Source organism: Pelodiscus sinensis, chromosome 16, assembly GCF_049634645.1.
Source record: "Pelodiscus sinensis isolate JC-2024 chromosome 16, ASM4963464v1, whole genome shotgun sequence".
In the NCBI taxonomy this organism is placed as follows: Eukaryota; Metazoa; Chordata; order Testudines; family Trionychidae; genus Pelodiscus; species Pelodiscus sinensis.
The window spans coordinates 13,604,536-13,630,690 of NC_134726.1; the positions used below are offsets into that span (position 1 = coordinate 13,604,536).

Genomic DNA, 26,155 nt, shown 5'->3' on the forward strand with positions numbered 1-26,155 from the left:
CCTTTAAGCACAAGCCTCAGGCAGCAGCCACACAAATAAACTCCTGACCTGATGCCCTGCTGGACCTGGTTCCGGCCGGCCTTCAATGCAATTCAGTATCCACTCAGTGTGGACGTGCTATTTCGAAATAGCAAAACGCTATTTCAAAATGCATTTTGTATGTAGATGTGTTATTTCAAAATAAGATGTCTCTCCTGCAAGCACTGGTGTCCTATTTTACAGTTCCAACATTTGGGGGTAGCATGGTTTGTGACCTCAAAATACCCCAAATTAGTTACAATACATCACATTCCATTCTAACAACCGATCCTCCATCAGCCCTGGCTGAATTGGATTTACATAACCACACCCCGGATTCCTTTCCCATCCCAGCATGAGCTGTATTTACATATCAACAGTTAATTATCTTGCAGGGCTAAACAACTTCAGCTGGCTCCATTGCAAGCAGTCCTTCAGACCCCTGGCTTACATCCTCATTATCAAGTAGTCCCATGTTAATATCTCTTCTTAATTCATGAATACAATGTGACCTGTAAAACTGACTGAAAATGTTTTGGAAACACAAAATTCACTGCAATAGTTGTGACTGCATCAAGAAGTGGTTTCTTGGAATCTTGAATCATAACTTTAATCAAATGAGGAAACACCTCAACAAATGACACAAACCAAAGTATTGTGTTAAAAAATTTCACTTCATCTTTTTTTGATGCTGACTGAGTAGATTTATTTTATTTGACCAGTTGTGATCTTGACTGAAATCTCTTTAAAACATTTCAGACTGCAGATATGAATCTCTTCAAAAAGATCCTGCCTGGAGTCAGGGAAATTCTCTCCAGTGGCACAACTTCTGATGTCCATGCATTGCTCAGCTGCATGTTGGAGGGTGATGTTATATCCAAGGAATATCATCAGAACTTACTCCAGGAAAAAGACAGAGAAGACCTAGCAAGGAAGATCTCTCTAACACTTGTGGAAAAATGGGATTTGTGTTTGAACACCTTAGTTCCTCTCCATTGTTTAAAACTATACAGTAATATGCCACAAGACATCACAGATCATGAGCCATCTCTGAACAGGGGTATAGCTGGTAAGTTTGCTTTTCATTTTACATTTATTCACCAATGCTTTTCAAATCTTCTCCCCTTTGTGGTATGGCTTTTTGATTTGGTACAGTGATGTTGATGTGCATAGTAACATAATGGATGTAGTAGAGAGACAGAACCACCATGTGACAATATCTTGAGTTTTTAAAAATAAACCGTCCTGAGAGCAGCTAAGCAGATGACAATTTAAGATCTATTGAAAACATTTCATTTGTGCTGCCTTTGCAGGATAAGAGTCTGTGCAGTGGGAATAGAAAGGAGATACTGGAGACTATGATTGGGAATATGAGTCTGAAACAGACTGTCACTAGTCTCAGGAGCATTTGCAGTGATGATGACTTGGTCACATGGTGCAAGCTCCATCTCCTGAAGTGTCTAGACTAGAGATGTTAGAAATCGGTTATTTTAGTAATCATGTAACAGCAACAATTCTTAGTGGTTACATAGTTATTAAAATGCTTCCCTCCTCCCCCAACATTGGGCTGACAGCCAGCGTGCTCTTGGGTTCCAGAACCACCCCCAGAGAGCCCCCTGCTGCCCTGCACTGCTGCCTGTGTTTAAAAATCGGCTCCCCACGCAGATCAGCTCTCACTTGCCACCCGTGCTGCTGCCTCTGATACAGGCTGTTTCCCATTCTGACACTTGGGGTGTGTCTAAACTACATGGCTCCATCGATGGAGCCATGTAGATTAGGCAGGACGGCAAAGGGAAATGAGGCGGCAATTTAAATAATCACTGCTTCATTTAAATCAAAATGACCGCCGCGCTGTACCAATCAGCTGATTGTCAGCTCAGCACAGCAGTCTAGATGGGATCTGCCGACCCCAGAACCCTTCGTTGGCAGATCCTTTATGCCTCGTAAAACGAGGCTTACAGAATCTGCCGATGAACGGTCCTGGGGTCAGTAGACTCCCGTCTAGACTGCCGCACTGTGCCAACAATCAGCTAATCAGCTTTCCCATTTCCCTTTTTTGAGTAAACTAATCTACATGGCTCCATCAATGGAGCCATGTAGTTTAGAAGTACCCTTGGTGTGCAGAAGGTGGGGGCTCACAAGAGACCTTAAAAATATCTTGCCTCTATAGGCTTCTGCTTAAAAGTTCCCCACGGTCACAGATTCCCTGGCCTTGGGAGATAGGCTTCCAGTGTTCCGTCTAAGATTCTCTATCCAGGAGTGGAATGAGTTTTGTCTTGTGCACCAATATTGAGGTCATGTGTGCCTGTTCAGATGTGTGACACCATGTCACTCAAGTTAGTAACACATATCTGTTATTTATTTTTTTTAAATGCTAAGGAAGAAAGAATACCAAAACAAGGGATAATTAACAAGGTTCACAACTTTAAATGTTTGTATAATATGAAGTCAAATAAAAAAAATAATATTGCAAGTCCAGAGTGCACATGCAAATATTTCAGTAGCCAACTTCCTCTTATAGTCCTCTACTAGACTCTTCCGTGGCTGGGCTTCCTCCTCAATTAAATCTGTCTCTTCTTTCGGAGAACCATGTTAATTGGCCTTTCATCAGAGTAATATTTCTGAGCTTGTGTAGGATAAACTCTCTATTGCACACCTAGACAACAACTTATTGAATATTTCTCCCCATTCACATTGTGTCTGAGGGCCATATTTTATTTTGGATCAGAGGTGAAGTCAACCCAGTGTCTCCCCACCACTGCCCTCAGTTCTTTTTATTTGGACAATTCTTTCTATATATTACAGATAAATAGCCAACTCAGAAAATGTAGCTACCTGGAATGTTTGTACTGCACACAAGATATAAATCAGAGCTAATACTCTTTGATGAATCAAGTGCAGATTTCCCTTGTCTGGTCTGATCAACTCATAAGCATTCTTCAAAGCTTGAATGTCTATTCTACATTATTTTTATTAAGAAAGGTGACAAATAATATTATTTACTTTATGCCGGAGTGCACATGCAGTCCAGCAGGAACTTGGACAGTTCTGTGACAGGATGGTTTATGAATTCAGGACTCATGAGTGGCTGGGCCAGGCAACTAAATCCTGTGCAGTCTTCCTTCTTCAAACTCTCTCAGATGGAGACCTTTCCTTCCCCCCCCCCTCCCCCACCTCTTTAGGCTGTTAAGTGTATGTGTGTAATGTGTAAAGAAGGAAAAACAGAAGGTCGAGTCATTGTGGTGTAGCAATAGAGGGTTTATATTGTGTATCAACTATTTCATGCTCTTTTTTGGGGGGGTCTGGCTTTGCAATGCTGAATGCTGTGTATGTTACACTGTTTTAAGACATGTTTATAAATAAAGGATGTAATATTTTTAAGAAAGTGTATTGCTCATCACACTATACCATTAAGCACTAATAAGAAAACAGTATTCCTCTATTTAGCTAGAGCTACATTTCAGTACATTCCATCTGTGTACATCCATTTTACCTCACCCCCACACAACCAAATTCCTTTTTCATCATGTCATTCTGTCTTGTATTACATGACAGTCAAGCCCATACCTCACACAAGCACTGCCCTCACCAAGAAAGTAATAAGCCACTTTTTCCCCACAAGTATATTCCCATGGGCACTAGTCCCACTCTTACATTGAGCTATGCAAGTCCACGTGGGCCCCCAGCTCTGGCTGCTGGCACACGATTCCTAGTTCCAAGCCCAGCTCTGCCTGCTGTCATGTGGCCCCTGGCTCTGGCCACTGCCATGTGGCCCCAGCTCTGGCTGCCACCACTAGGCTCCAGCCCCAGCCCTGGGCTCAGCTCTGCCTGTCACCACGTGACCCCCAGCTCTGGCTGCCACTATGGGGCCCTGCCTTGGCTCCAGCCACCACTCCAGCAGCTGCCACATGACCCTGGTCCCCCACTTTCCTGTCCACCACCACCAGCTTCCCTTCCACATCGTGGAAGCTGAGAGCTGCTGCACAGCTCTACTGATGAGGTAGGTGGGAGTAAAATTCTTTGTGCCACCACCCAACTGAGAAAAAAACCCTTTCTTCTTGAACCCAGGAAGAAGCATTTGGGAACTTCCAACTTCTAACAGAAGAAAGCTTGGGACAAACAAACTGTAATCTCTGATAGCTGACCCCTCAGTCTTAGGCATACATATTCAGACCTCCTGTTACCGTCCAGGACACAAGAATCAAATCATAGCCTTAAAAAAGGTGATTTTTATTACAAAACAAAAGATATACAGGCAGTCCCCGGGTTACGTACAAGATAGGGACTGTAGGTTTGTTCTTAAGTTGAATCTGTATGTAAGTCGGAACTGGCGTCCAGATTCAGCCGCTGCTGAAACTGATCAGTTTCAACAGCGGCTGAATCTGGACGCCAGTTTCGACTTACATATAGATTCAACTTAAGAACCTCAGGCATCCCCAAGTCAGCTGCTGCTGAAACTGATCAGCGGCTGATTCCAGGAAGCCCGGGGCAGGGGCTTCCTGTAGTCAGCCCCTGGTCAGTTTCAGCAACGGCTGACTTGGGGACGCCTGGGGCAGAGCAGCTGGGGTGCTGCTGGGTTGGTCCAGTAGCGCCGCCGCTCCTCGGCACTACTGGACCAACCCAGCAGCACCCCAGCTGCTCTGCCTCAGGTGTCCTGATTCAGCCGCTGCAGACCAGGGAGACGCTGAGCAAAGCCGCGGGGGACCCGGGCGGGATCGCGGCACTGATCTGGAAGCTGATCTGTCTCCTCTCCTTCCCCCCCCCCCCCCCAGCAGACCAGGGAGATGCAGAGCAGCTTTTCTCGCCCCGGAGGATGGGGGCGGCAGGACCGGGCGTCCCGCCGCTCCCATCCTCCGGGGCGAGAAAATCCCCGTTCGTAACTGCGGATCCGATATAAGTCGGATCCGCGTAACTCGGGGACTTCCTGTACTTGGTAAAGCAAATTTGGTTGCTAAGTCTTATAAAGCAACTGAGAAAAGAACAGATTGTATCTCTGGGATTCAACTTAATTACAGTGTGGAGGGGGACACAGACTCAGCACAAAAGAGTTTAACCAAGCAACAAAAGAAAGAAAATAAGCTGATTGCATCTAAACAGACATTTCTATTTACTCATGCATTCATGTTTAAAGGTCCAGTCCATTCTCATGCCCAGTATTCTTTGTAGGCATGGTAATTCATCTTGTTCCCCCAGCTCCAAACTTAAAACTCACCCAAAGAAAACAGAAGGCAGGTATATATTCCAATTTAAATCCCAACACCCTCTCCCATTGGCTCTCCTGGCTCCCTGCAAACACCTCCTAGCTACCTGAGTTTAACTCTTTAGTCACTGAGGGTACATCTAGACTACATGGCTCAGTCGACGGAGCCATGTAGTCTAGACATACCCTGAATGCTGGCCAGCACTCCTATCCATCACAGGGCCTCAAGAGCCAAAAGCTTCATCAGTTAGGCTATGTCTAACTTACAGACCCTGCAGCAGCACAGCTACTGCTACAACTTTGCTGCTGTTAGGTCTCCCACCTAGTCATTTTTTGTTGACAGGAGAGCACTCTCCTGCCAGCATAATGATATGACCTCAAATGAGAGGCACTAGCTATGACCACAAGATAGTTGCTCCTGCCAACAGAACTGTCTGCACCTGTACTTTTGCCAATGAAACTTTTGTCAGTCAGAGGAGTGTGGCTTTTTTATACACCCATGACCAACAAAAGTTTCATCGGCAAAAGTGGCAGTGTAGACTAGTGGTTCTCAACAAGGGGTGCCTCTAGTACCTCCCCCACACTCATCACATTAGTAGAAAGTGGAGCAAACCGGCCCCAGCCTCGGACCTCCTGCTGTGTAGACATGCCCTAAGAGAGATTAAGAGAGCTAAGAGCAGAATTCACAAAACCTAGTTAGAAAAGTGTTTTAGGAGTATGTCTGAAACAGAAAGTTATGAGCTTACTAATTTTCCAGGGAAGTAAAAGGAGCAATCATAGAAGATAAGGGCACAGAGGAGAAGGGGAAAAATTAGACATGAAAGGAATTCCCTCTGGATTTAAATGATTAGGATGGTTAAACAACAGATGAATAAGAGTTGATATAATGCTGTATTATTTTTGACATTCTTTTATTGGACATTCATTGTTGATTTGATAATTTAAATAAAACGGAAGACTTAATAAAACTGAAAAGTAACAAATTTCAGATTGATAAAAATCATTTTTAATTTAAATTGCCCTTTGGAACTCATTGACCAGACATTAGTGGGAAAGTTTTAATAGGATTAGATAATTTCAAACCGAGAAAAATCTCTACATTTATACTAGTCAAGATACATTTATAAGGGAGAGAACCCTTTCTTTTTCAGGATGTATGACAACCCCCACACACACTGTCTGAGGACCATACTCCCCCCATGGACATGTTATCACACAACTGACCACTATAGAGGTCTGATTCCTTTCTCTGAAGTGCTGGTGCTGGCCACTGTTGATAGAATCCTTCTAAATCCTGGTGATACCCCTCACCATGGCATCCAAGCATCTCTAGTGCTAACAGATTTATCATCCTCCACCATCCTATGCAGTACGGTAGCATTATCCCCATTTTACATGTGGGGGAATTGAAGCACATGATGAGCAATTTGCTTATGATTACTTGGGAAGTTTGGAATTCAGTTCCTAGCTCTGTCACAATCTCCTGATTCCAGTTCAGTGCCTTAAACACAAAACCATTCCCAGACTGGCTGACTATTAATCTGATCTCAGAAACGCCCTTCTGCTTTTCTGAATGCATATTGCTTTTTATCAAAATATGGCAGCATAGGGCATGCAAACAACAATAAATTACCATTAGCTTGAGCAGTTCACTGCAATATCATTTGATTATTAAGTGCTTCAGTTCTCAGTTCATCCTTGTAATATTCATGTTTTTCTCTCAGCTTCTGATCTTTGCCCAGGAGTTGCTTTTTATGTGGTTTCCTGTGTAAGGAACTTCTCTCTTTATCTTCCATCCACACAGTCACAGCTGTAAATTAAGGATTAGCTGTTTTTGAGGAAGTTGTAACAGCAGCAGCAGAGTGTGGTTGCACTGGGATGTTTATCTCCTTCCAAAGGTGTGTAGAGCAGAAGCATGTAGGAAAGTGCTGGCCTGTATCCCTAGCCAGAGTTTATTCAAAACCTTGCCTCAGGGTCCCATTAATTTGAACACAAAACTGACAAACAAAGTAGGCTGCAGGAACTTCCAGGGCCTTTCTCTTTGACCCATGGACTTCCAGAGGAGTCCACTTGCTTCCTGTGACTTCTCTGCAACCGAAGGGGCAGGTCTGATACTTGAACGTGGCTGCCCCAGCCTTTGAAGGGGCAGAGCATCCTGGGACAATTGTATCTAACACATCTGTGTGCAGAGAGGGAGGGTTTACTTGAATTAGAAAGTGGAAGATACTTATAGGCATTTGATTGAGATCTGCAGCAGCTGACAGTTACAGTGCAAATACCGTGTGGGCTCCCTACATTCCCCCGGGGCTGGGACTCAAAGGAAGTAGGGGTCATGACTACCCTGAGAGCTCCTCTGGGGTGGCTTCAGTTTCAAGTGCAGGAGATGCTAGGTTAGGGTGCCTGACTAGTCAAGTGTAAGAAAGGTGGTCAAGTCCTGCAGCTGGCTGGCTGGCTAAAGAAGATACTGAAGGCAGGGGGACTGGTGCTGCAGATCCAAGAGATGGCCCCATCTCTCTGCTTTTAATATCCTTTATGTGGTGAAATAAGCCTTCCTCCCTGATGCACCTAATTGCTCTCTACTGGGAGTCTAAAATCCATTGAACTTGCAGTTTGGGAACATGATTCAAATCAATAAAGGGACATAGTCATCATAAAAATGACATTACTCCCTGTAAATTTACATGTTACAGATACTATTTTACTATTGTAACATTAGTTGGAGAAAATATTTATGCACTGGTACTTTAAGGCTTATCAGTTTCCCATCCGGGTTGGTTTTTTACACAGAAGAACAGGAAACAAAAATTATGGGAATAGAAAAATATTATTGCAAAAATCCTGCAACAGAGGCTGTTGTAAGTTCTGAAACCACCTTTAACTCTTTAACTTGACTAGATTTCAAGACGATGTCCCACAAACTTGATTGTTGTGGTTTTTTATCCTTCTATTGGCTGTGATGAGCCTGAAATCCATCAGATACAATGATGTAATTTAATCATATTCCAGCAGGTGGCTGCTAACATAGACTCCTAAATACTACAGTTATAGCCCACATGACATTCATGGTTCATACATGACAAAGAACTTGTACATGTTCTTTGTTAGCAGGAGACGCATGTGCATGACTCTAAACTAACTGGCATGGTGCCTGGTTTTAAAAAGTACTTTCACTTTTAATTGTTACAAGTTGTTGTGACTGTCTGGTGGGATGCAAGGTAAGGAGGCTCCCCATGCTGCTTAACTGATTCTTTTGCTGCTTTATTTGCAACTTTGGGACAGAGTTGAGTTGTATGGGATTGGAATTGGTTTCAAACTTCTTGGTAAACCGGTTAGGAAAAGTTGTGAGGGGTGTTAGTTTTTTGGTTTTTTTTTTCCTCTGTCAGAGATCACTTCTTCCCACTGTGACTTATAAATCAGCATTTATAAAAATTGATCACCGTGTTACAGGCTCTCCCCCTTCCCTTGTGTTTTATTTTATTTTATTATTTTTGGGAGAGGAATGGAAAAGCACAAGGGAGGAGAGGTTGTACTGCAGCTTTTGGTCGCAGATTCTCATTCTGTGATTTGTACTTAAGGGGGACTTCCTCTTACTTTTCTCTCTGGGAATCCCCACACTGATTTAACTCCAGCCTTGTTCCTTTCTGCTATTATTTATTTGCCTTGAAAGATTCTTTCCTTCCACTTACTTTCATTCTTCACAAGCTCTAGCTAATGGTAGTAATTCTGGATTCTGCACCTGAGAGAGAAGCACAAAGCGAACAGGAACTGGATAGTTTCTGCAGGTCAGTTTCTCCTTGAGGAGGTTTTAGTGAAAGGCTACTCAGTGGGTTCTATGTATCCTTGTGCATATTGCTTGAAAACTGAGGAGCAGGTGGAGCTGCATTTGCCTATGAGGAACTTCTGGCTATTTAATGATGCCTCTGTCTTTGTGGTCAGAGATTGTTGCTGGATCAAAAACTTGATAGAACACTTCTTGTAATATTAGAGGGTGTGGATAAGGGGGCACTAGAGAAACTTACAGATTTTCTGGAGAAAATTAATGTTAAAAGTAAAAGTAGCAGTTCCAGGAAGGCTTCTGTACAGGCAAATGTGAAGGGTATGACTTGTGAGAATTAAAGCTTGTAATGTGGGGAGTGCCAGTACGATTGGAGGGCTGAGTTTGTCCTAGGCTGTCTGAAAAGGCTGCTGCCAAGAGGCTGGGCTTTCTCACTGGTATGAGGTGTCTTTTGTACCATGCCTGCTAAATAACCTTTATGTATTCATTTTCTGGCAACAAAAAACATACTTGTTTTACTTGCTGCTCTTAAATGTGTCCTTTTTCTAATTCTCTCCTGCATGGAGGGCCTAAGATTCTCATGTGCCGATTAATGGCATAAGATATCACAATTACTCATTAGCAGTCTCTGTCTATGTTTTTTATGCTTCATACTGACACCAGTCATAATCTTCCAAATGGTGTGAAATGCCTCTTCTGTTTAACATAGATGTTTATAATGATGGGCAGTAGCATGCATATAACACGCACAGGAGGGACAGTAGCTATTATCCTCCATTTCTAAGAGAGGTGTTTTATTCAGTGCATAGGTGAGTGTTTGCTGTGAATTGTTACATGCTCATCAATCACTTTTCATAAATTAATCTGTGACCACTGAAAGCTCAGGTCTTTCCCTCTGATCTCAAAATGGCTTCTTTACCATTTTTCTTTCATTTTACTAACTTGTCTCATCTAGCATGGAAGCACTATCCTTCACAAACTGACTCCAGTCTGCTTCCATCCACAGAGCAGTACAGGTGGAAAGCAAACCCTTAGCAGATAGTCTGAGAAGTGTCTACCTACTCCTTGAAGAGAACTCTGTGTAATCATGCCCTCTCATTTGATTAACATCAAATGAGAGATTAGTAAGGGACATGGTAAATCCTCCATCACTTCAAGGCTGTGTCTACACTGGCACGATCTCATGCAAAAGCGGCCGCTCTTGCGCAAAAACTTGCTGCCTGTCTACACTCGCTGTGTATTCTTGCACAGGTAAACTGACATTCTAATGTATGAAATCAGGGCTTCTTGCACCAGAACTCTGATGCTCCTGCTCAGGAATAAGCCCTTTTGCGCAACTGTTCTTGCGCAAGAGGCCAGTGTAGACAGGCAACATGAATTTCTTGTGCAAGAAAGCCCGATGGTTAAAATGGCCATCAGAGCTTTCTTGTGCAAGAGAGCACCTACACTGGCATGGATTCTCTTGAGCAAAAGCACAGCTCTTGTGCAAAGGCACATGCCAGTGTAGATGCTCTCTTCTGGAAGAGTTTTTGCAGAAGAACTCTTTCACAAGAGGTGTTGCGTGAGAACGCGCCAGTATAGACGTAGCCCAAGATTTTGAATGAAAACAAAATGTCTTTCTAAAATGTAGGCTGTAGTTCAAGTTGCAGAGTTCAATGCACTGTTTGAAAATCTATGGCCTATGTTATCCATGATGCTATGCTAGGATCATCATACTGCCTCCTCCTGACCTTAAATTTGTGGAAGTCCCATCTTTTTTATTAGTCTAACAATATCAAATGGGTTATTAACTCAAGAGTCTTAAAACTTGTGCAATTAATGAATTTATCTTTTTCCCCAGTCTTGTCACTGGTTCTTTAAGTGATTTTATTGTCTTTATCTGGTAGCTCTTGTTTAGCACTTGTCCCATTAATGTCTTTCTAGCAGTATGATTAAAGTTAGTTGCAAGGATCATTAGTGGAGTGCTGGTACCATTGCTGTTACCCAGCACTCTGTGGGCATGTCTACACAGCGGGGCTAAAGCCGAAATAAGCTACTCAACTTCAGCTACATCAATTGTGTAGCTTAAGTCAAAATAACTCATTTCAGCTTTTGGCACTGTCTACACAGCAGGAAATCCAAGGAAGAACATTCTTCCTCTGACTTCCCTTACTCCTTGTACAATGAGGGTTACAGGAGTCAGAGGAAGAAGTTCTCCAGCTCAAAATTATTTTGATATTATGTTGAAATATCTGCTTGTAGTGTAGATGCCAACTACGTCATTTCAAAATAACATCCATTATTCCGAAATAACACTGCTGTGTAGACGTTACCTCTGTGGAATTGAAATAAGTAGTTTCTGGTAAAATAACATTATTTCATTCTGGCTTCTGGCTTTGCTGCAACAGTTGCTAGAGCAAGCTGTATGTTGGGGCATGTGTTGGGAGGCTGGAAACTGAAGGGAAATGTGGCAAAACAGGAGTCTAACATAGTGAATTCTTGGGGGTTTATAGCATTGTGAGGGACAGGGCATAGATTGGAGGCATGAAATTGGGCTCAGGGAAAGGCAAATGGAGAGGGTGATTGGAAGCAGGGCATGAAAGACTGAATGTAAGGGAATCCTACATCATAGACAGGGGCATGTCTAGCTTGAGAGAAGTTTTCAGACCATGAAGAGATCAGAACCCCAGCTTTCCTTTGAGTGAACTTTTTTTTGCCACTGTGAGGACTAGAAAAAGCTTGGCCTTGAGGATGTGGTAACCAGTGTCCCAGACAGACTGTCAGCAGATGCAAGCAAACAATAACTATCAAGAGATGTGATCTGCCCCATTCATCTTAGCTCTGAACTCTCCACTCTGGGGAGCACCCTCCCACCATCACCCCAAGAGAGAATGTATGGGGGGAAGGCTTACTGCTACCATGCTATCATAGTGCTATTGGCATGATGTCTGACGCTCCCTTCCCTTCCAACCCTAAGTTTTCTGTTGTGCAGTAGGATGCCCTGAAACAGCAAGAAAATCCCCTTGAACCTTCTTTAATTTAAGATTATGCAAATCCCTCCCCCCCTCTATATATATACATACAAATTTCCTATGGGACAACAGAATGATGTCATCACATCACCTGCGTCCACAGGAGCCAAACCCCACCCACTCCCAGCCTGGCCTTACCCAGGGGCCACATGGAGAGCTGGGGCTGTCATGTTGCAGCCCCAGCCCAGTCCTCCCCTCCTCAGTGTCTGGGAGGCCAGAGCTGCCTCAGCCTGACCCTTCCTGGTGGCCATGGGGGAGAGGGGAGAGCCGGGACTGGCTTAGCCTTGGCAGCTCAAAGAGTGGGGTGGGCAGGGCTGGTGTGGCACTCTTGGCCCAGGGAGTGGGATAGGGGGGAAAGCCAGGGCCAGTGTGGTCTCGGTGGCCCAGGGAGTGGGAGGGAGGGAAAAGCCTGAGGCTGGTGTGGCCTTGGTGGCTCAGGGAGGGGGAGGGGAAGGGAAGGGGAGAGCCAGGGCTTGTGCGGCCTCAGTGGCCTTGAAGTGGGGAGGGGCAGGGTGGGGTGAGATGGGGCTGGTGCAGCTCAGTAGCTCTGGAGGGGAAAGGGGAAGGGAGAGCCAGGGCTGGCATGGCCCTGGTGGCCCAGGGAGAGGAGAAAGCCCAGGGCTGGCACAGCCTCAGCGGCCTGGCAGGGAAAAGGGGAAAGCCAGGGCTGGTGTGGCCTCAACAGCTGGAGGGGTTGGCAAGCATAGTGAGCAGGGGGATCAGCCCCCCAGTCTTTTAAATCAGAAATTTAATTTTCTAGTTCCTTACTAGCCATTGTTACCTGGGGCAGGAGTGGGCAAACTTAGGCCCTGGGGCCAGATTCGGCCCTCCAAGCACTTCTCTGGCCCACACAGCTGGGGTATGTCTACACTGCATCCCTAGTTCGAACTAGGGATGCAAATGGAGACAATCGAACTAGTTAATGAAGCGGGGATTTAAATATCCCGCGCTCCATTAACATGATCTCGCCGGCGCGCTAGTTCGAATCACAGCTGATTCGAACCAGGAAGTGCGCGCCGGGACGCGTTAGTTCGGACTAAAGCCCTTAGTCCGAACTAATGTTACTCCTCAAAAAATGAGGAGTAACATTAGTTCGGACTAAGGGCTTTAGTCCGAACTAACGCGTCCCGGCGCGCACTTCCTGGTTCGAATCAGCTGTGATTCGAACTAGCGCACCGGCGAGATCATGTTAATGGAACGCGGGATATTTAAATCCCCGCTTCATTAACTAGTTCGATTGTCTCCATTTGCATCCCTAGTTCGAACTAGGGATGCAGTGTAAACATACCCCTGGTTATTAGAAGTGCATACTTACAGCCAGCAGCGGTTCAGTTGTCCCTCCCCAACTTGCTCTGTCCTGCAGCTGAGCTGCTCCCAGGATTCTTCTGCAGGTGTGCAGGGAAGGGGGGGGGGAATGAGGGGAGTGCTGAAGTCAGGGTGTCCCCCTGCCCTGTACCCCATCTCTGCAAAACAGAGGGCCTAGACAGAGAGGCACCATCAGCAGAGCTGCTCCAATCTGAAGCAAAGGGGGATGGGACAACAAAGTGGGACAGATTTCCCTTAAAGAGGTAGAATGTGGCTCCTCTCAGAAACATAGACAGCACACACACTCTGTCACTGTCACACACACACAGTCTATGCCACACTCACATTGTCACAGACACATTGCTGCACACACTCTCCCACTTCTTTGCCACACACACTCCATCTGTGTCACAGTCAATCTGTCACACACAAAGTGTCTCTCACACACACATGCACTCTTTCTCTCTCTGTGTAGGCCCAACCCCATCTCTTATGCATGATGCCTCACGCTTTCCAGGGAGCCCAGAGGCCCCCCCGCCCCTGACCTGGGGCAACTTGGCTCAACAGTTGTAGATGCGTAGGAAGTTTGTGTGGGAGAAAATAAGAATTGTACAAACTGCCTTTGCCATCAGTGTTGTTAAAAACACTCCTTCTGAGATTATGTCTACACTGCAGCCAGAAGCAATTTCTGGCTCAGGCAGACATGACTTCTCTAGCTTTGATTAAAGTAGTGACTAAAATAGCAGTGTTGCATTAAAGCTTGTGTGAGTATATCTACTTGAGCCAGAAATAACCCCTCTTTCTTAGCTGGAAAGGGATCTCCCTCTATACTTACTGCAAGATCAATGCTCCAGAGGGTGGATCTTCTGGCATTCAATTTAGTGGTCTATTCTGAGGGCAGCTCCTGCTGGCATCTCGTACTCCTCCTTTTTCAAAGAGTAAGGGAAGCTAATGGAAGCATTTGCTTCTGTTGGCCTCCCGCAGCATGGGCAGTAAGGCCAGTGGACTGCAGCCCATGCTAGTTCTTACAGTTCTTACTGTGAGCTGTATGGCCCCAGGTAGCAAAGCAGGGTGAGAGCAATTCAGACTGGTGAGGTGAAAAGGATAGTGGGGTCAAATTTTTTAAATTCCTTACCCCGTAATCCTTTTTGGATGAGGTAACTGATCAAATAACCTGTTGGCTGTATTATTCTTTTCTACTGATACTAGGCATTTCCCAGTACAGGCAAAAACCAATCCCTATCTATTCCTCCCTTGAGGAGTTGCTCAACTGATGTCAGACTTGACTTAACGAGATAGGATGAGGACCCGTAATGTCAATAAGCTAGTGCCTTAACTCACCACATCACAGTTTGCTGTGGAGAAGCTGTTGTTTCTTTAACAAATGCTATAATTTATGTAGCATGAACAGTTTTACAAGGCTGAGAGTAATGGTCTTGTGGCTCAGCGCAAGGGGGGCATACATGTGTGCAGAATGGCATGGAAGAAAGTGCAAAGACAAAAGGGGCAGTGAGAGTCTGATGTAGCTCTCTTCCACCAAATGATTGTTTTACAACTCCAGCAGATTTTCTAAATGAGAGAAGGGATTGTGACCAAAGGGATTAAAGCAAGGGGCATGAGCCAGGACAGAGTCAGGAATTTTTCGGGTCAAAAACAACTCTTGCATAACTCTTCTCTGATACAAATTCTATTTAGTAGTATAGCTCACAGTAAGAACTAGCAATTGTCATTTAATTTGTGAAGAAGTTAGAAAGCTGTAGATCAAGACTCATGGTCCATAGAGAGACATAATCATTTGGTGGCATCAATATCTCCACAAACTCTACCACTTTCTTGCCAAAACTCCTGAAAATGACTGTATACGGTGCAAAAATAAAACACCCCTCCCCCATGTAAATAACTGAAATGGGACCTATACTCTGAGGGAAGTGAGGCAATGATTAACTTCTCTAACAGCTGGCTAAAGCAACTTGCTGAGACCTTTGCCAGAATCTACATGGGAGTACAGTTGTTTGAGGTATGGTGAATAAGTGACTCCCCTTCTAAACGGGAACAGAGAGTGGCTTGGGGGAAGTGAAGCAAACCATAGGAGTGACTAGCAGGCTAAGTGAAGCCTAAAGATTTGTCCCTTTTTGTACTTTTGCTTTGTTTGGCCCTGGAGGATGAAGAACACTTCAGTTTGTAATAAGTATTAACTGTTATTTGAGTAACAATTTTATATTTCATTTGCTTGCATGGTGCCTTTGTTAGACTAACACTAATCAGCCTCCAACAGACAGTTCTCATATACTCAGTGGAAAACCTCAGTCCAAGCCAGCTTTCATTGTAAACAGTATATTCAAAATGAGTCATGGAGTTTAAAGCCAGAAGGGACCATTAGATTTAGCCTGACAACGTAATGCTACCAGTCTACATGTGCTACCACCTGCATGTGTAACCAGGCTCCTGGAATTTTAGATTAAAGTAGTACAGCTCACAAGACACTAGACTAGTATGGGCCACTAGTAGAGAATAGGCGGAACCTAAGCCCTGGTCTACAGTAGGGAATTATTTCAAAATAACAGGCTGATTATTTCAAAATCTGTACTCCTGCTTTCCTGGGGGAATAAGCTTATTTCAAAAAGGTTATTTTGGGAGCTATTATTTTGAAATAAGTTATTTCAAAATAATTTTCAAGGGTGCCTCTACACAGCACCCTTACCTCGAAATAAGCTATGCAGATTGTGCTACTCAAATTGCTTAGCTTATTTTGAGGTAATTTCTAAATAAAGTGCTATTCTGAAATGTCCCTTAACCCTCATGCAATGAGGTTTACAGGGACGTCAGAATAGCGAGCCCGTTATATTTCGATATAATGGGTATGCTCTTAAGACATGAAATAGCTATTTTGGGATATCAGAGGCATCCCAAAATAGTTCCACGGTGTAGATATAGTCCTAGTGCAGACATGTCCTAAGTGTCCCACTGCTCTATGCTTCAGCAGTGGCCGCAGAATGATTGAGACAGACAAACTCAGATAATTTTGGAAAGTGTCCTGCACTCCCACACTGCAGAGGAAGGCAAAAATCCCCTAAAGTCACTGCCAGTCTGACCTGTGGGGAAATTCCTTCCCAATCCCACATATGGTAATCAGATCCTGAGCAAGTGAGCAAGAACCAGCCAGTCAAGCACCCGTGAAAGAGAATGTTTGGTGTCATCTCAGAACCCTGCTGCCCCTTGTCCCATCTCCAGTTATGGTCATCCCTGCTGCTTCAAAGGATGCTTCTTACTGTTTCTCCAAGTCTGGGATCAGAACATCTCTAAATCCTGGTACCACTGATAATTCCTTAACATCCCTCAACGTTAGTATAGCTAGTACCTTTCAACTATTCTGGCAGTTCTTATGCACCTAATTTTATTCCATCACTAATCTTTATCAGCACAATACACCTTTTATGTGAAGCCCTGCCTTGTAATACCTCTCCTTGTTACTTACCACAGCAGAGTAACCGTCACTTGCCCTTTTGGTCCATTTCATCAATATCACAGATCTTCTCAGACACCCTGGCAATGACTCTATTGCTCAGGCAACCTATGTTTCCCTGTATTGAATTGCTGTTGAAACAAGAAAGTATGAAACACACATTAGTCATTACATCGCTAGAGTGAAGACAATACACATTGCATGTCTGCAATAGCAATTTAATGCTTCCAGTTTTGACAATTCCCAATATAATTGTGTCTTTTTACACAGAAGCTGCTTAGACCTATGACCTATGAGGAGAGGCTGAGGGAGTTGGGTTGTTTAGACTGCAGAAGCGAAGAGTGAGGGGGGATTTGATAGCAGCCTTCAACTTCCTGAAAGGAGGTTCCAAAGAGGATGGAGAAAGGCTTCTCAGTAGTAACAGATGGCAGAACAAGGAGCAATGGTCTCAAGTTGTGGTGGGAGAGGTCCAGGTTGGATATTAGGAAAAACTATTTCACTAGGAGGGTGGTGGAGCACTGGAATGGGTTACCTAGGGAAGTGGTGGAGTCTCCATCCCTAGAGGTGTTTAAGTCTCAGCTTGACAAAGCCCTGGCCAGGTTGATTTAGTTGGGATTGGTCCTGCCTAGAGCAGGGGGCTGGACTTGATGACCTTCTGAGGTCTCTTCCAGCTCTATGGTTCTATGATTCTAGAGGAATTTAAAAAAAGTTTTAGTCTAAATTTCATATGCTTAGTTATAAATTAGAAGGTTTTTTTGGAAAATATGAGATTAGTGTGGGTATGATCAGCAGATTGATAAAATATCAAATTATCTGTTTACTTGGATTTGTTCCCTGGCCATTTTTCCTCTTTTGGTAAAGTGAGTTTACCTCTTCTGTGAACACTGCATTGTGTTTGTTGGTGTGTGGTGGTGGTGGGTTTTTTTTCCCCTTCTCTGTTTTTGAGTGAAGCTTTAGAGAGGGAGTTCTCCAGGTAGAGTAGAAGCAGATACAGGACTCTTGAGGGAAGTGTGTGTTGTGTTTGGGGATTTCTTGCTGTGTGCTGAGCTTGTGTTTGTGAGTGAGGGTTGGTGTATGTTCTTTTTTTGTTTTTGTTTGTTTTTTTTCCCTTGTGTTTGTGAGAGAGGCTTTTTTTTTCACTTCCCCTTTGCCCTGTCCCTCCCCTTGATGGAGTTTGTGCTGTGATTGGCTATGATTGGTAGGTGCTGTGATTGGCTGTGATTGGCAGGTGGAAACTGTTGGCTTCTAATTAAAGTTTGAATTCTAGAAGCCTCTGCTGATTGGCTGAGCCTTGGTAGGGGGAGGGACTTTCAGGCACTCCAGGGCTTTATAAGGCAGTAGGCAAGCGACCAAGGAGCTTGCGAACAGGACAGCAGCGATGGATGGTGATGGGTCTGCTGCTGTTACCTGCACAGCGTGTGCCATGTTTGTCTTCCTCCCAGAAGAAAGAACAGATTTAATCTGCACAAAGTGCAAGCTGGTCGACATTTTGGAAGAAAAAATTAGAGGACTGGAGGCCCAAGTGTCGACCCTATGCTTGATTAGAGAGGATGAAGACTTCCTCGATAGAAGGCAGCGTTTAATCCTTCAAGCATGGCAGGCAGAGAAGCCAGAGAGGGCAGTACGTGACCAAGAAGAGAACTGGGAGCATGTAACTTCTAGAAGGGGAAAATGCCAACATGGGAATCCCCCAATGCTACAGAGGTAAGTAATCGCTTTCAAGCTCTCTCCACAGGCTCTGCAGTGCTGAAAGCTTTGGAAGGGATCTCACAAGGAAGAAACCAAAAGGGAACACCATCTACTGGAAGGCATGGGATGCGCAGTCCTAAGGATGGGGGTTCCACGGCCACCACCCCCAAAAGAAAACGACGGGTGGTGGTGGTCGGGGACTCCCTCCTAAGAGCGACTGAGCCATCCCTCTGCCGTCCGGACCTGGAATCTCGAGAGGTGTGCTGCATACTGGGAGCTCACATTCAGGATGTCACTGAGAGGCTTACCAAGCTGATCAAACCTTCAGATCGCTACCCCTTCCTGCTTCTCCACGTGGGAACTAATGATACGGCCAAGAATGACCTTGAGTATTATGACTGCGTATTATGTAGCACTGGGAAGAAGGATCCAAGAATTTGGAGTGCAAGTGGTGTTCTCGTTCATCCTCCCTGTTGAAGGGAAAGGACTGGGCAGGGATCGTCGAATTGAGGACGTAAATGCGTGGTTGCGCAGGTGGTGTCGCAGAGAGGGCTTTGGTTTCTTCAACCATGGGACTCTGTTACGGGCATAAGGATTGTTAGGAAGAGATGGGATCCAACTAACGAAGAGAGAAAGGAGCATCTTTGCGGGCAGGCTTGCAAACCTAGTGAGGAGGGCTTTAAACTAGGTTCATCGGGGGACAGTGACCAAAACCCTGAGGGGAGAGGGAAAGTCGGATACCGGGGAGAAATGCAGAGAGGAAGGAGCAAGAAAGGAGGACCCATGTTTCTAATGGAGAAGATAGGGCAATCAACTGGTTACCTAAAGTGTTTGTACACTAATGCGGGAAGCCTGGGCAACAAACAGGAAGAACTGGAGGCCCTGGCCCAGTCCAAGAAATATGATTTAATTGGGATAACAGAGACTTGGTGGGATGACTCGCATGACTGGAGCGCTGTCATGGAAGGGTATAGACTGTACAGGAAGAACAGGCAGGGGAGAAAAGGAGGAGGAGTAGCACTATATGTAAAAGAGCACTTCGATTGCTCTGAACTCCAGTATAAAGAGGGAGAAAAACAACAGCAGTGATGTTGTGGTTGGTGTCTGGTACAGGCCACCAAATCAGGTGGATGAGGTAGATGAGGCTTTCTTCGGACAACTGAGCGAAGCTTCCAGATCGCAGGCCCTGGTTCTCGTGGGGAACTTTAATCACCCTGACATCTGTTGGGAATCTTATACAGCAGTAAACAGGCAATCCAGGAAGTTTTTGGAGAATGTTGGGGATAACTTCTTGACACAAGTGCCGAAGGATCCAACCAGGGACCGTGCGCAGCTTGACCTTCTGCTCACAAACAGGGAGGAACTAATAGGGGAGGTGCAGGTGGGTGACAACCTGGGAAGCAGTGATCATGAGATGGTAGATTTCAGGATCCTGACCAAAGGAAGAAAAGAGAGTAGTAAAATACACACCTTGGACTTCAAAAAAGCAGATTTTGACTCCCTCAGAGATCTGATGGGCAGAATCCCCTGGGATGCTAACATGAAGGGGAAAGGAGGCCAGGACAGCTGGCAATATTTTAAAGAAGCCTTATTGAAGGCACAGAAAGAAACCCTAACCCTAACCCTAACCCTGGTAGGAGACTGGATTGGCTTACAGGGGAAATCCTTGGTGAACTTAAGCACAAAAAGGAAGCTTACAAAAAGGAGAAACTTGGACAAATGACCAGGGAGGAGTTTAAAATGTATAGCTCGAGAATGATGGGGGGTTATCAGGAAGGCGAAAGTGCAAATGGAATTGCGACTGGCTAAGGATGTGAAGGATAACAAGAAAGCTTTCTCATAGACTTTAGACTTTAAGGTCAGAAGGGACCATTATGATCATGCAGCCACAAAATCTCACCCACCCCTCCTAGAATAATCCTCTCACCTATATCTCAGATATTGAAGCCTTCAAATACTTTGAAGGCCCCAAGATGCAGAGAATCCTCCTGCTGTGATCTGTACCCCATGCTACAGAGGAAGGCGAAAAACCTCCAGGGCCTCTGCCAATCTACCCTGGAGGATAATTCCTTCCCGACCCCAAATATGGCGATCAGCTAAACCCTGAGCATGTGGGCAAGACTCATCAGCCAGACACCCAGAAAGTTCCCTATAGTAACTCCTATCATCCCTCCATTGACCTATTTACCACTGAGAATGAATGGTCAATTAGTTACCAAGATCATGTTATCTCATCAAACCATCCCTTTCATAAACCCATCTAGTTTAATCTTGAAACCAGATAGATCTTTTGCCCCCACTACTTCCCTTGGAAGGCCGTTCCAGAACCTCACTCCTCTAATGGTTAGAAACCTTCGTCTAATCTCAAGTCTAAACTTCCTACTAGCCAGCTTATATCCATTTGTTCTTGTGTCCACATTATTAAACTTAAATAATTCCCCTCCCTCCCTGGGGGTATGTCTACACTAGAAAGTTAGTTCGAACTAACGGACGTTAGTTCGAACTAACTTTCCTATGCGCTACACTAGCGCTCCGTTAGTTCGAACTTAATTCGAACTAACGGAGCGCTTAGTTCGAACTAGGTAAACCTCATTTTACGAGGACTAACGCCTAGTTCGAACTAGCTAGTTCGAACTAAGGGCTGTGTAGCCCTTTAGTTCGAACTAGTGGGAGGCTAAGGCTTCCCAGGTTTCCCTGGTGGCCACTCTGGCCAACACCAGGGAAACTCTATTGCCCCCCTCCCGGCCCCGGAGCCCTTAAAGGGCCACGGGCTGGCTACTCACTTTGTGCCAGTTGCAAGGCTGCCAGCACCCGTGCCTGCACAGCCTGCACCTGCCACACCATGAGCCAGCCATCCGAGGGCTCCCAGCCCTCCACTGCTCCCCACGACCAGCCTGGCGGCTCCCGGGAGCCTGCCCGGGGGCGCAAAAGGCGGGCGCCCGCCTGGTCAAGTGCGGAGATCGTGGACCTCATCGAGGTTTGGGGGGAAGCCTCAAATGTCCACGATCTCCGCACTAGCCACCGGAACGCGGCCGTCTATGGACGCATGGCTGCCAGCCTGGCCGCCAGGGGCCACCAGCGCAGCCGGGAGCAGGTGCGCTGCAAGATTAAAGACTTGCGGCAGTCCTACTCCCGGGCCTGCCTGCCAGGGGCTGACCCGGAGGCCTGCCCCCACTTCCATGCCCTGGACCGCATCCTGGGGCCTCATGCCGTCCCTGCCCCCCGGGACGTGATTGACCCCGGGGCAGAGGGACCGCTCCTGGACACCGAGGAGGAGGAAGAGGGCTCTGAGAGCCAGGAGCCTGCCGCCAGCCTTCCCAGGACCCGGGACCCCCGAGGCACCCCACAGAGCCGCTCGCCTGCATCATCAGAGGCCGGGGAGGCGTCCACCTGTGAGTACCCTCGTGTTCCCCTTATGTGTACGGGGGGCTGGGGCGAGAGGGAGCCCCGGGACCGTGCGCCTGGGCCTTGCCCACTACGGAGCAGCAGCTGGGGATCCTGCAGGGGCCCTGGCCTTGCAGAGGGGAGCTGGGTTTCACACACCTGGGCCCCTGGGGTAATTGACCGCTGGTCTTCTTGCACCACAGCTGCAGCACCGGGGACTGCAGGGCGCACCACACCGCCTGCAGCAGCCGCCCGCGCCCGGGCAAGCAGGACAGCCAGGAACCAGGAGGACTACCAGAGGCGGCATCTCCGGTTCCTGGACCGACAGCTCCGTCTCCAGGACCACTGGGTCCAGGAGGACCTCAGGCTGCGCCAGACCGTGCCCTGCGAGGCCACCTCCAGAGCCTGCTAGACCGCTTTCCATTTCCTCCTCCCCCTGCTCCCCCTCTTGCTCCCCCTCTTGCTCCCCCTGCTCCCCCTCTTGATCCCCCTCTTGCTCCCCCTGCTCCCCCTGCTCCTCCTGCTCCTCCTGCTTCCGCTCCTGCTTCCGCTCCTGCTTCCTCCACACCCCCTGTCCTCTCTGCCCCCCCCTCCACAACCATTCCCCACCGACGCCCCCGGACCCGCAGTGTGGCGAGACGGGAGAGGCACCCAGACTCCCACCCCTGAGCTTTCCTTTCCCTTCCTCCCTTCCCTCCCCTCCCCTTCCAGCTCCCTCGTCCCAGGTTTCCCCCTCCCTTCTCCCACCTTCATTCCTCCCTCCCCCACCCCAGTTCTCTGAAATAAACAGACGTTTTTGTTTGAAAAACAGGTGTCTTTATTGTACAGTAGATAGGGAGGGGAAAGGGGAAGGGGGGGGGTAGGGTGGAAGAAGGCCCCGGTGGGGCATGCAGGGAGAGGTCAGTCCTCCTCCTCCTCCACCTGGAAGCTCTCCCGCAGGGCTTCCCGGATCCGGATGGCCCCCCGCTGGGCTTCCCGGACGGCGGCGGTGCGGGGCTGACCGTAGTGTCCAGCCATGCGGTCAGCCTCAGCCATCCAGGCTGGCAAGAAAGCCTCCCCCTTCCGCTCACACAAATTGTGGAGCACACAACATGCCGCCACCACGGGAGGGATGTTGTGCTCGGCCAGGTCCAGACGGGTGAGGAGGCATCGAAAGCGGGCTTTCAGTCGCCCGAAGGCCCCCTCCACCACGATGCGGGCCCTGCTCAGCCTGTTATTGAAGGCCTGGCGGGAGGGATTGAGGTGCCCCGTGTAGGGCTTCATGAGCCAGGGCTGCAGTGGGTAGGCGGCATCCCCCACCAGGCAGACGGGCATGTCCACGTCCCCGACCCTGATGTGGCGGTCGGGGAAGAAGGTCCCGTCCTGCAGCCGCTGGCACACGGAGGAGTTCCGGTACACCCGGGCGTCGTGTGCTTTGCCGGACCAGCCCACATTTATGTCCGTCAACTGTCCCCGGTGGTCACACACGGCCTGCAGGATGACGGAGAAGTACCCCTTGCGGTTCACGTACCGGGACGCCTGGTGTTCCGGGGCACGGATGGGGATGTGCGTCCCGTCGATGGCCCCCCCGCAGTTGGGGAAGCCGAGGGCGCCGAATCCCCGGATGACGGCATCCGGGTCGGCGAGGCGGACCACCCTGCGGAGCAGCACCCGGTTGATGGCCTTGACCACCTGCGGAGAGAGACACAGCAAAGCGTCAATCAGTGGGGCGCCCGGGTGGCTGGGAGCGTGCGTGCCCTGGCAGTGCCCCGCGCCCCACTCCCGGAAGCAACCCCCCTGGCGGCGTGTAGTACGGCCGGGACAGCCCGACCCCTCCGGTGCGGGGCGCTTTCGCCTCCTCCCGCCCCCCCCTTTGTCCCTGGGGCGGCCCATCCCCTCCTCGCAGCCCCCCTCCCCCCCGGCTCGGTGGCCGACGAGCGCCGTACCTGCATGAGCACTGCTCCGACAGTGGATCTCCCCACGCCGAACTGGTTCCCGACGGATCGGTAGCTGTCCGGCGTGGAGAGCTTCCAGAGGGCGATGGCCACCCGCTTCTGGAGGGGGATGGCGGGCCTCATGCGAGTGTCCCTTCTTTGCAGGGCAGGGGCGAGCCACTCGCAGAGCTCCAGGAAGGTGTCCCTCCTCATCCTAAAGTTCTGGGTCCACTGTCGGTCGTCCCAGCGCTCCAGGACGATGCGGTCCCACCAGTCGCTGCTGGTGTCCAGACGCCAGATGCGGCGGGGCACGCCGGTGCCGGGGCGCCGCCGCGGCTCCTCCACGGCCCCCAGGGCGGCCAGGCGGAGAGGCAGGGGGCTGACGTTCCCCAGGTGGTGCCAGGCAGCCTCGAGCCATTGCTGGCAGGCTTGCAGCAGCAAGTCCAGAACGTGCACCAGAAGGTGCAGGGCGAGCCGTGGCTCCATGTTGCCACCTGCGGCGGTCCCCCCCGAAGGGAAGCACCGACACAGACGGGCACAGAGACCGATGCTTTGCTGTCCCTCGGCGAGGTTGGCAAGCAAGCAGGAAAAGCTGAGAACCGGCTGTCCAGGGGGGGTCCCTTTAAGCACGAGCCTCAGATAGCCTCAGACAGCAGCCACACAAAGCAACTGCTGACCTGATGCCCTGCCAGAACCGGTTTCAGCTGCCCTTAAATGCCCCCCTGCGTCCAATCAGTGTGGACGCGCTAGTTCGAACTAGCAAAACGCTAGTTCGAACTAGTTTTTAGTTCTAGATGCGCTAGTTCGAACTAGCTTAGTTCGAATTAACTAATTCGAACTAAGTTAGTTCGAACTAGCGCTGTAGTGTAGACGTACCCTGGGATTTATCCCTCTAATATATTTAAAAAGTGCAATCATGTCCCCCCTCAACCTTCTTTTGGTTAAAGTAAACAAGCCAAGCTCCTTGAGTCTCCTTTCATAAGACAGGTTTTCCATTCCTCGGATCATCCTAGTGGCCCTTCTTTGTACCTGTTCCAGTTTGAATTCATCCTTCTTATACATGGGAGACCAGAACTGCACACAGTATTTCAAATGGTGTCTCACCAATGCCTTGTATAATGGCACTAACACCTCCTTATCCCTACTGGAAATACCTCACCTAATACATCCCAAGATCGTATTAGCCTTTTTCACGGCCATGTCACAATGGCAGCTCATAGTCATTCTATAATCAACCAGGACTCCGAGGTCCTTCTCCTCCTCCGTTACTTCCAACTGATGTGTCCCCAGCTTATAACTAAAATTCTTGTTATTAATCCCTAAATGCATAACCTTACATTTCTCACTATTAAATTTCATCCTATTGCTATCACTCCAATTTACAAGATCATCCAGATCTTCCTGTATGATATCCTGATCCTTTTCTGAATTGGCAATACCTCCCAACTTTGTGTCATCTGCAAATTTTATTAGAACACTTCTACTTTTGGTGCCAAGATCAGCAATAAAAAGATTAAATAAAATTGGCCCCAAAACTGATCGCTGAGGAACTCCGCTAGTAACCTTCCTCCAACCTGACAGTTCACCTTTCAATATGACCCGCTGTAGTCTCCCCTTTAACCAGTTGCTTATCCACCTCTCAACTTTCATATTAATCCCTATCTTTTCCAATTTAACCAATAATTCCCCATGTTGTACTGTATCAAATGCCTTACTAAAGTCGAGGTAGATTAGATCCACTGCATTTCCTTTATCTAAAAAATCTGTTACTTTCTCAAAAAAGGAGTTCAGGTTGGTTTGGCACGATCTACCTTTTGTAAAACCATGTTGTAATTTGTCCCAATTGCCATTAGCCTCAATATCTCTAACTACTTTCTCCTTCAACATTTTTTCCAGGATCTTACATACTACAGATGTCAAACTAACAGGCCTATAGTTACCCGGGTCGCTTTTTTTCCCTTTCTTAAAAATCGGAACTATATTAGCAATTCTCCAGTCAAATGGTACAACCCCTGAGTTTAGAGATTTATTAAAAATTTTTGCTAATGGACTTGCAAGTTCATGTGCCAGTTCCTTTAATATTCTTGGATGAAGATTATCTGCCCCCCCCGATTTACTCCCATTAAGCTGTTCAAATTTGGCTTTTACCTTGGATATGGTAATATCTACCTCCTTATCTTTAGTCCCATTTGTTAATTTACCATTATCCCCAAGCTCTTCATAAGCCTCATTAAAGACTGAAGCAAAGTATTTGTTCAAATATTGGGCCATTCCTAGATTATCCTTAACCTCCACTCCATCCTTAGTAATTAGCGGTCCTACTTCTTTTATTTTGTTTTGTTTTTTTTCCTATTTATATGGCTATAAAACCTTTTACTATTGGTTTTAATTCCCTTT

At 47.3% G+C, this 26,155-nt stretch overlaps 4 protein-coding genes across 10 annotated transcripts in view; 2 read left to right on the plus strand and 2 right to left on the minus strand.

Moving 5' to 3' along the window:
- The first annotated feature begins 750 nt into the window (after positions 1 to 750).
- CIITA (class II major histocompatibility complex transactivator) overlaps positions 751 to 26,155 on the plus strand; it is a 93,359-nt gene continuing 67,954 nt past the window's right edge. For 4 of the 6 annotated variants that reach the window (XR_012896117.1, XM_014572276.3, XM_075899296.1 and 1 more), the window contains exon 1: positions 751 to 1,087. Coding sequence is in view for 4 of the 6 variants with exons in the window: in XM_014572276.3 (XP_014427762.3) it covers positions 787 to 1,087 (301 nt within the window). In the remaining 2 variants the exon portion in view is untranslated. The other 2 variants (XM_075899297.1, XM_075899298.1) reach the window with 2 other exon arrangements.
- The window catches only part of DEXI (Dexi homolog), a 118,693-nt gene continuing 106,610 nt past the window's right edge, over positions 14,073 to 26,155 (minus strand). The window contains exons 3-4 of one of the 2 annotated variants that reach the window (XM_075899299.1): positions 16,785 to 16,903; positions 14,073 to 14,235 (exon numbers count right to left, since the gene is read on the minus strand). The gene's annotated coding sequence lies outside the window, so the exon portion shown is untranslated. The remainder of the gene's footprint in view (positions 14,236 to 16,784; positions 16,904 to 26,155) is intronic. The other variant, XM_075899300.1, reaches the window with a different exon arrangement.
- LOC142818597 (uncharacterized) lies at positions 21,013 to 22,257 on the plus strand. Its single transcript, XM_075899367.1, has 2 exons — positions 21,013 to 21,853; positions 22,049 to 22,257. Exons 1-2 carry the CDS (start codon positions 21,304 to 21,306, stop codon positions 22,255 to 22,257), a joined length of 759 nt encoding a protein of 252 aa, XP_075755482.1. The 5' UTR covers positions 21,013 to 21,303.
- Positions 23,288 to 24,632, minus strand: LOC142818599 (uncharacterized). Its single transcript, XM_075899376.1, has 3 exons — positions 23,771 to 24,632; positions 23,338 to 23,516; positions 23,288 to 23,291 (listed from the first exon to the last, which is right to left on the minus strand). The coding sequence occupies exons 1-3, from the start codon at positions 24,242 to 24,244 to the stop codon at positions 23,288 to 23,290; spliced, it is 657 nt and encodes a 218-aa protein (XP_075755491.1). The 5' UTR covers positions 24,245 to 24,632.